General features: G+C 30.0%; 2 protein-coding genes across 2 annotated transcripts; one reads left to right on the top strand and one right to left on the bottom strand.

The window, feature by feature from the left end:
- Nucleotides 1–6612: 6612 nt before the first annotated feature.
- LOC111908107 (eukaryotic translation initiation factor) lies at nucleotides 6613–8672 on the bottom strand. Its single transcript, XM_042895845.2, has 6 exons — nucleotides 8443–8672; nucleotides 8011–8179; nucleotides 7808–7933; nucleotides 7646–7711; nucleotides 7460–7487; nucleotides 6613–7271 (listed from the first exon to the last, which is right to left on the bottom strand). The coding sequence occupies exons 1-6, from the start codon at nucleotides 8613–8615 to the stop codon at nucleotides 7252–7254; spliced, it is 582 nt and encodes a 193-aa protein (XP_042751779.1). The 5' UTR covers nucleotides 8616–8672; the 3' UTR covers nucleotides 6613–7251.
- On the top strand, nucleotides 6783–7306 carry LOC111908115 (protein PROTON GRADIENT REGULATION 5, chloroplastic). Its single transcript, XM_023903961.2, has 2 exons — nucleotides 6783–7055; nucleotides 7114–7306. Exons 1-2 carry the CDS (start codon nucleotides 6783–6785, stop codon nucleotides 7216–7218), a joined length of 378 nt encoding a protein of 125 aa, XP_023759729.1. The 3' UTR covers nucleotides 7219–7306.
- Nucleotides 8673–8868: the final 196 nt, after the last annotated feature.

Below are 8868 nucleotides of genomic sequence, written 5' to 3'. Positions count from 1 at the left end.
CAAAAGTTGTGTTTTTGAAATAATCAATATCTACTCAGGCTTGTGGAGACTCATGAATCTTTGTTCATGGTGTCAGTTTGACAACACCTCTTAGAAAAACTTCAACCAGTCTTTACGATGCTCAACCAAATTGAAGGTGTTTCAGGAAGCAGAGCTCTTCCAAAACAAGGGGTGACAAAGAACCTCATCCAAATAAAGAGCCTTAGACAAAGCAAAAGACTGAAGAACTGATCATAAGGGTAATGAAGCTTTTGTTATGATTAAGTATGTCTCATTCATATAAGATTAGGAATATCACTTTTTCTCCCATTATTTCTTAGTATACACACATGTTATCTTCATTTTGATATAAAGGTATACTTATGTTTTCATATTCAAATGATGATTCCAACCTTGAGATGTTTGCCTTATATCTATAAATGGATCTTAAGGCTTACACATTTTGTTAGGATAACTTTGATTAAGAAAACCTCCAGTCTATGCTATATAGACATCTTCAAGTAGTTATGGTAAATAATATCCTTGATGATCTAATCATAGCTACTTGAGGAAAGGTTTGATCATAGTTATTGACATGAGTATGATTAAAGTCTTTAACAAGTCTTGCTAAATGTGTATAGATCTCCATGTTTGTATTCTTTCTAAAAGAATTACTTACTCCTTCCATCCTATAGGGAGGAAGATTAGTCAAGCTCATACTTTATTATTAGACGTGGATTACATTTCAATGCTCATGACTCTATTTAGTTGATTAAAATCAAGAAAGAAATAAGTGTTATTGATTGAAAAGAATATGATTGGAAGGATATAAGGGTAGGGTATCATTTGGAAGTTTAAGCTAAGAACAGTAAGTAATGGGCTAGATGGGTGGTTTTGTGATTTAGAGTAATATGGCACAAAGTCTGGCATTATGGTTTATCAGTGGTGGTTACTTGAAAAAGCTCTTAATGGGAAGGTATGGTGGTTTAACAGTGATGATGATTGCTGGCAATTTCAACGGCGACCAAACAACTACAGAAGAGAAAATGGAAGAAACATTGGATGAAAGCTAGGGTGGTTTAACGGTGATGATGATTGGCTCATTCTTTAGTTTTTTTTTTTTTTAATATTAAGATATTAATAAAACTAGTTGTGAGACCCATGTATTAAATGAGTTTATTAAAAAAAACATAAAGATCTAACAATTTTGAAAATTTGAATTTATAAGAAAAATAGTAAAATATTAATTATTAAAATTGAAGTGCTTAGTTATCTTTTAAATTTAAACTAAGAATTTAAATAAATAAACAACTAAAATAATTGGATTCAATTTAGAAATTTAGAAATTATAAGGAAAATTGTATTAATGAACTGGATATACATTTATTACATTTAAGTATTATATGAAATTTAACAAAATGAAAAAAAAAAAAACCATAAAATGACACATAAATATAATTTCATTTAATTTTACCACAAAAGAAGGCATAATGCATAAGAGGATGACAAATGGAAAAATTATTTTCATTTATTAGGGAGAACTAGTTGTGAGACCCATGTAATATACGGGTTAATTTAAAAAAAATTAAATATAAAAGTAAAAATATTGGAGAACTTTAAATATATAAGAAAATAAGAAAAATAATGAATTATTATAATTAAAATGTTTTTTATCTTTTAAATTTAAACAAAATATTTTAAATAAATAAACAAAGGAAAGTAATAGTTTTAATTTGAGAATTTTTAAATTAAAAGGTAACCTAATTAATGAAATTGATATCTATTTATTATTACATTTATTACAATTATTATATTAAAATATTATGTTGAATTTAACAAAATACAAAACTCATAAAATGACATGTGAAAAAAAAAAACTAATACAAAATAAACACAAAATGACATTTAACAAATTAAATGAGAGCGTGACAATGTGGCAAAACAAAAACATTTATTTATTAGAATATATATTATTAAAAAAAAGCTCAAAACAGTTATTTCAAGTTTTCTGAGACCATATCCACAAAAAGTTTAAGTTTTCGACTATTAGTGCAAATTAGAAAGATTTAGAGTTCATCCGTAGTTTTCTACAAACCATAAGGACACACAATTTACTTAAAAAAATATAATTAACATTGCTAATTATTAAAATACATTTTATAATTAAAATACCATTTTATAATTACATTTTATAAAAAATACATTGTTAATAAATAAGAATACTTGAATAATAAGAATCAACTCGATGTCCCGCTTCGAAATAACCATGTGCACGTTGATGATAATAAAAACGAAAATGAAGCGCAATGTAGTATAACGTATGGGTGAGCATTTGGACCGAACTAGCTCTTGCACCGAACCGGTTTTAGAGAATATTGTGGATCATGGACCAGGCGAGATGAGACTTTCCGGGTCCATGTCCAAGTTTGGGTTTTCTAGTTCTTGGACCAGTACAACTTTGCATGCATACAGTACAACCCGTTAAAACGCATTTTTGGGTTTGATACAACTCATTAAAACGAATACGTTTGTGAGTTTGATACGTTACAACTCATTAAAATGAATACGTTTCTCAGTTTGGTACAACTCTTAAAAATGAATATGTTTCCGTTTCTTGTACTCGGTCGATCGGTCAAACTTTGATTGTTTATACCGTTTGTTTGAACTTTGAATCAAATAAGTTGATGACTTTATCATATTTCACCTTCGTGTCCTTTAACATTTCGAGAAACTTTGTTTTGGTTAACCACTTTCTTTTATGTATGTCCACATCTAAGACTTCCCGAATAAAAAAGATTTATCAAACGTTTTGATGTAGCCGAACAAATTCTGTTTTTCTCTTGAATTTTTCAAAGAACTTCACAATATTCGTTACAATTTCGAAGTCAGAAATTTTCGATACTCTATCGAGATCCATTTCATATGATTTATATGTCAAAGATCCATAAAATTCAAAATTATAGTCTAAAATAATTGTTGAAAAGCTGAAATATTTCAGTTTTGATATCCCAACTTCGAAAGATTGTAATTCATTGAATATAACAACGAAAACAACAAAAGTATAGTTTAAAACCATCTACAACCTCTAAATTACACGTTGGAAAAAAACTACATTACAAACCGACTTAAAACGAATGAGATATTTTTGTTTAAAAATTTTCACAAAATATAAAAGTTTAAATTTTGTTGCTGAAAAACTGAAATATTTTAACTTTGATATCTCAACTTTGAAGAATTATAATTCATTGAATATAACACTAAAAACAACAAAATTACAGTCTAAAATCATCTACAAACTCTAAATTACACGTTGAAAAGAAATCGTGTGTCAATCTAACTTAAAACAAATGAAATATGATTGTTTAAAGAATTTTAAAGAGTACAAAACTTTGAATTTCTTGCTGAAAAACTGAAAGATTTCAACTTTGATGTCGCAACTTTAAAGGATTGTTATTCATTAAATATAACACTAAAAAAATAAAAAAGTTATAGTCAAAAATCATCTACAAGACTACAAACTCTAAATTAAACGTTGAAAAAAAATCATATGTTAATCCAACTTCAAACGAATGAGATATGTTTATTTAAAGAATTTCACATTATACAAAAGTTTAAATTTCTTTCTGAAAAATTAAAAATATTTCAGCTTTGATATCTTAACTTTGAATGATTGTAATTCATTAAATATAACATCAAATGCAACAAAATCATAGTTAAAATCATATACAAATTCTAAATTACATGGTTATGAATCCGACTTAAAAGTTAAAACGAAAAAGATATGTTTATTTAAAGAATTTCACAAAAAATAGATTTGAATTTTTTTTTTTTAAATCAATGCCAAAACCTGTTTTTATCCGGAACAACCAGATTTAACTGATAAAAAAAACCAGACTGGTTTTGATCAAATCCTAGAACTGAGAATTGACCCGAGGTCTGAAAAAAGGTTCAAGTCCAGTCTGGTCCACATGTTCACCCCTAGTACAGCAGACAAAGGCATATGATTAAGTTACGAGAAATTAAATATCCTCCTACTTTTTGTTTCTACATATCCTCATACTCAATGAAATGGTGACATTTATAATATTTAATGCTCATTTAATGAGATTTAATGATATTTATGATACTAATATGACACATGTCAACATTTAAATGGATAGTAGGATTAGTAGGATCAAAAAATAGAAGGATATTTAATTTCTCTTAAGTTACTAGATGAAATTGTTAAGTAGTTAATACAAAATATGAAATTAATATTTTTAATAAAAACAAGACATGGATTAAAGTCCAATGTCATAAAACTATAATAATCAAAAGTATTAAATTATAAAAATAAAAATAAAAAAATATAACAAATTTAGTTAAGTTTTAGTTTTTTTTTTTTTAATTTATTTGACGTGGTGCAAACTTTAAATAACAAATAGTTTTTTACTTTTTAGTGGAAGTCTTCTTCTTCTATAAATATGTTCGGCAGAAGGTAGACGTTCATTTTAAAAAACAAAAACCGTAGTTTTACAAAACATAATCTTAAATGAGCCAATTGAGAATCTTTTAACTTCCTTGATCTTTCCTAACCTAATGAACTCACTATTATATCATTTTTTCTCTTTTATTTTTCTTCATCTTTCCCAACCCACAACATACGAAAACCATATTTTTTGAACCCATTCAACTCACTCAATTAAAAAAAAATACAAAACAATCAAAGGTAAAATCTTAATTAGCAATAGGGTTATTGGCGGTAGGGGTGAACATTTGGACCGGTGGACCGGACCATTTTTTTGGACCCCCGGGCCGGTTCTTGGTTCTAAGATTTCTCTCCGGTCCGGTCCGGTTTTTTTCCCGGTTCGGTCCGGTTTTTACCGGGTTTAGAACCGGTTGGACATGATTAAGATTTTTGTGACGTTTTTTAAACACCTATAACTCATTCATTTTAAGTCGGATTGACCTGCGGTTTTTTCCAACATTTAGTTTACAGTTTGTAGATGAATTTAGACTATAATTTCGTTTATTTTGGTATTATATTCACCGCGTTACAGTCCTTCAAAGTAGAGCTATCAAAGCTGAAAAAATTCAACTTTTCAGCAACATTTTGTAATCTGTGACGTTTTTTAAACACCCATAACTCATTCGTTTTAAGTCGGATTGACCGGAGATTTTTTCCAACATTTAGTTTACAGTTTGTAGATGAGTTTAGACTATAATTTTGTTTATTTTGGTATTATATTCACTGAGTTACAATCCTTCAAAGTAGAGCTATCAAAGCTGAAAAAATTCAGCTTTTCAGCAATATTTTGTAATTTGTGACGTTTTTTAAACACCCATAACTCATTCGTTTTAAGTCGGATTGACCTTTGGTTTTTTCCAACATTTATTTTATAGTTTGTAGATGAATTTAGACTATAATTTTGTTTATTTTGGTATTATATTCATTGAGTTACAATCCTTCAAAGTAGAGCTATCAAAACTGAAATATTTCAGCTTTTTAGTATTATTTTATACTATAATTCGAGTCCGCGTTTAGCACATGTGGTAGAGTTGTAAGTGAGTATCAGACTAGTTTATCGACATTGATAGTTGAAGCTTTGTTATGCACCCAAGATTGGGTGATAAAGTCTACAAATCCGATAGTTGACAACGTTGATGACATCTTGAACGATGATGATAGAGCTTTGGGTAAAAAGTTACAATCTTTATTCTTTTTTATACAATTATTACTATTTATTAAATACTAACAACATTTTCATTTGTGTTTATGTAGAGATTGCACAAGATTTAAATATGTTACATATGGATGACAATGATATGGGGATGAGACCAATGGAAGATTAGATTATGAGTTTATGAAGTTTATTAGTTTGATTGATTTTAAAGTTTAAAGTATGATTTTTGTTGTTACGGTAATACTTTTGTATGTTTGTCTTAAAATTGTTTAACTTTTGTTGGTGAACTTGATTTATATGCTAGTTGCTTTTATTTGGAAAATTAATTTTTGCAAATTGCAAGTTATAATATTATACATCAATGTAGATTAGTTAGGCATGAAACGGAAAGATATTAATTTTGCAAGTTATAATATTATACATTAATGTAGATTACTTATTATACTCTATGCAATTAAAATTATACCGGTCCAAATGGGTCCAAAAACCGGAAAACCCGGACCTGGACCCGGACACGGACACGGACATGGGCACGACTCATCCGGTCACCATGGTCCACAAAATTCTCCATAACCAGTCCGGGCCGGTCCAAATGCTCACCCCTAATTGGCGGTATCACTCTCGCTTCAACGAATGGGTTGATTGGTTTCACTAACCCACTTCATCGTCTCTCTCTACTTTCTCTTTCTTATTTTCTTTTGTATCATGTGTTTTAAAATTTGTTGTTTTATATTTTTTTTTAATTGAGAGGGTTGAGTGAGTTCAAAAAGATAGGATTTTCGTGTGTTGTGGGTTGGGAAAAATGAAAAAAAAAAAAAAGAAAAGACAAAAATTGATGTGACATTGGATTCGGTGGAAATGACTCTCTCCTCCCTTACAAGCGTATTTAGTTTTACAAAAGAAAAAAAAAAAAAAAAAAAAAAAAAAAAAAGTCGAATAAGCTTGTATGAAATAAAAGTGGGGACCCATGTACGAAGAAGAGAATATTCTATTTAGTCTTTCAAACGCGTAGATAAAAAAAAATCAACCAAAATTATAAACCACCAAAGTATATGTGGCTCTCAAGGCTTCACATCACATATCAGTTATCACTCATCTCCTGCCTTTTTAACCTCCTTCAACCAAACTTTCCATTCAGCAATGGCGACTTCATCCATCACTGCAACTAATTCCTTTTCTTCCTCCTTCCATGGAAGCTGGGGCAGCACCATAGCCGGTGAAGATTACTCCACCATGCTCACAAAGACAACTACGGTTAAATTCCGAAAAAATCCATTAAGTTTTGGCCCAATGATGGGAAACGTGAATGAAGGGAAAGGACTTTTTGCACCATTAGTTGTCATCACTCGTAACATAGTCGGAAAGAAACGCTTCAATCAGCTTAGAGGAAAAGCAATTGCTCTACACTCACAGGTATATAATATATAGTCTTTGAAATAACAAATTACACAACTGACCTTATTCTTTTCAGGTAATCACCGAGTTTTGTAAATCGATAGGGGCCGATTCCAAGCAACGGCAAGGGCTCATTCGTCTAGCGAAAAAGAACGGCGAGAGACTTGGATTCTTAGCTTAGCATACTTTTAGTTTCTCATAGTTGCTATCAAGATCAATATTTTTTTCTCATATCTATATATATATATCATCGAAAAGTTTAGCTTTAATATGTTGGTAATCATGATTTGAGGAATGGCTTCCAGAATTGGAAAAATGATAACAGATGACAAAATTCAAAATTGAACATAAGATACGATAGTAATTAGTAAATAGTATCTAACAAGTCACTTATATTGTATGACTTTACACATTGTACCGACCTTTTGATGTTCTTGTCTTGGAATCATCCTGAATCACATTCACAAAAAAGGGCAGAATTGGAATAAAGAAATATATATATATATATATATATATATATATATATATATATATATATATATATATATATATATATATATATATATATATATATATATATATATAAGATCAAAGATAATGAGATTTACATGGAAGTTGTAGATAATCTTATCTGTCACGTCTATAATTTCCTTCCACTTTCTTCCGATGCTCATCTATAGAAGACAAGTCAAAAATATTCACTTTGAGCTTTAGAAACATTCATAAAGAAACTCCAGACTCCAGTACAAATAGATTTAAATATTTAATACCTGAGCAGCCTCATTAGCTGCATTTTTAGTCCACAAAGAAAGTTTGTCCTGCCTTTGACGAACGCTAGCAACCACACCACATATTTCATCAGCTTCATCAAACTGCTCTCCGATTAAAGCCATTAACTACACCAAGAAATTGTTTACAATTTACACACAAAGGTAAAAAGTTTAAAGGTAAAGGAAGAAGGAGATGTACATACTGTTTCAAGCCACATAGTTTCAAGGGTAGGCTTTCTGCTACTAGTAACTGTCCATTTCCCCCCACTAGCACACTCTGGATCTTCCCATTTAGGTTGAACCCCAGCTTTGAACAAATGAAAATCGGCATTTGCTGGTAATTTGCTTGGCTTGAACACCTGATCGTATAAACTGCAATAAATTTCGTCATCAATTAACTTAATGGGTTTATTTTGATAGATTTTAAGTTCATCTATCTGTTAGATTCACCTCCATTTTGTTTATTAAACACCTAATTGAAAATTAGATCGTTTTAGCAAAGTAATTCGCATCAATTATTATAATAATCAAACCAAAAATCTCTAACAATGGAATGGGAACATAGAAAAAGGTTCATCCAGATAAATCTTATTTACTGCATTTACAGAAAACAACAAATAGTGATTGGCGTTTACCACCAAAACTCTTCGACAGTTTCGAAAGTGTAGACCTTGCGAAGGTTGTTGCCCCAAGCAGCGCCTTGTTTAGGTTTTGATTGATTATCGATCCAAAACGTCCATTTCTTCTCTAACTTATGGGGCTGCTTATCAACTACCTCCGCCGCTGCTCCGCTGGCGTCACTCGCCATTATTCTTCTCTCCGGCTCCCACCAAAAAAGAAGATCCAAGACTGGTAACTTAAGGAAGATGTTATATATATATATATATATATATATATATATATATATGGTCGGCCCAATTAGGCTTCTCGCTATAAATACCTGAAACATCCCAAATAAATAAATAAATAAAATGTACTCCCGTAGGCAAGTTTGCATTTGAGTCCCAAAGTCATGTTTGATTTATTAATATTTTTATTGAAATTGTTTATTAGATTACCGC

The sequence above is a fragment of the Lactuca sativa genome, chromosome 6, assembly GCF_002870075.4.
Source record: "Lactuca sativa cultivar Salinas chromosome 6, Lsat_Salinas_v11, whole genome shotgun sequence".
Taxonomy (NCBI): domain Eukaryota; kingdom Viridiplantae; phylum Streptophyta; class Magnoliopsida; order Asterales; family Asteraceae; genus Lactuca; species Lactuca sativa.
The sequence above is the reverse complement of the archived record's forward strand: the minus strand, read 5'-3'. Positions and strand labels throughout refer to the sequence as shown.

Coding starts and splice junctions, on each gene's coding strand:
- LOC111908107 (XM_042895845.2), bottom strand. CDS start 8,615: ATGGCGAGTGACGCCAGCGGAGCAGCGGCGGAGGTAGTTGATAAGCAG. Junction 7,934..8,010: donor AAACTATGTGGCTTGAAACA/GTATGTACATCT, acceptor TTCTTGGTGTAG/TTAATGGCTTTAATCGGAGA. Junction 7,272..7,459: donor CAAGACAAGAACATCAAAAG/GTCGGTACAATG, acceptor ATATATATATAG/ATATGAGAAAAAAATATTGA.
- LOC111908115 (XM_023903961.2), top strand. CDS start 6,783: ATGGCGACTTCATCCATCACTGCAACTAATTCCTTTTCTTCCTCCTTC. Junction 7,056..7,113: donor CAATTGCTCTACACTCACAG/GTATATAATATA, acceptor TATTCTTTTCAG/GTAATCACCGAGTTTTGTAA.